Genomic DNA, 281 nt, shown 5'->3' with positions numbered 1-281 from the left:
CGCGGTCACCGCCCCCCGGAGCCTGGCCTACCTCTTCCCTCGCCCGCTGGAAGCGCGCGTAGAGGTAGCGCAGGATCTGCCTCTCCCCCGCGTCACGGTCGGCCGAGAGGTTCTGGGTGCTGGCGGGCGTCATGTGGATCAGGTGGCTGCCAGGCTCCTGCAGCAGCAGCCGGGTGAACAGGGCCTGGGCAGCGACAGAGACAGGCGGCACATGGGACACCCCGATGGGCAGACAACCCCTCCCGGAAAGACGCCCAGCAAAACAGTCTCAGCGCCAGTCC

The 281-nt window shown here is 69.0% G+C and overlaps 1 protein-coding gene across 1 annotated transcript in view; it reads right to left on the bottom strand.

The window, feature by feature from the left end:
* The window catches only part of UBE4A (ubiquitination factor E4A), a gene marked incomplete at both ends in the record, with an annotated part of 7,864 nt that extends 7,680 nt beyond the window's left edge, over positions 1-184 (bottom strand). The window contains one exon of the mRNA XM_010145161.1: positions 32-184. Coding sequence (XP_010143463.1) covers positions 32-184 — 153 coding nt within the window. The remainder of the gene's footprint in view (positions 1-31) is intronic.
* Between the last annotated feature and the right edge of the window lie 97 nt (positions 185-281).

This window comes from Buceros rhinoceros, unplaced genomic scaffold (genome assembly GCF_000710305.1).
Source record: "Buceros rhinoceros silvestris isolate BGI_N320 unplaced genomic scaffold, ASM71030v1 scaffold32261, whole genome shotgun sequence".
NCBI lineage: Eukaryota > Metazoa > Chordata > Aves > Bucerotiformes > Bucerotidae > Buceros > Buceros rhinoceros.
This window is presented reverse-complemented; position numbering and strand designations above follow the sequence as displayed.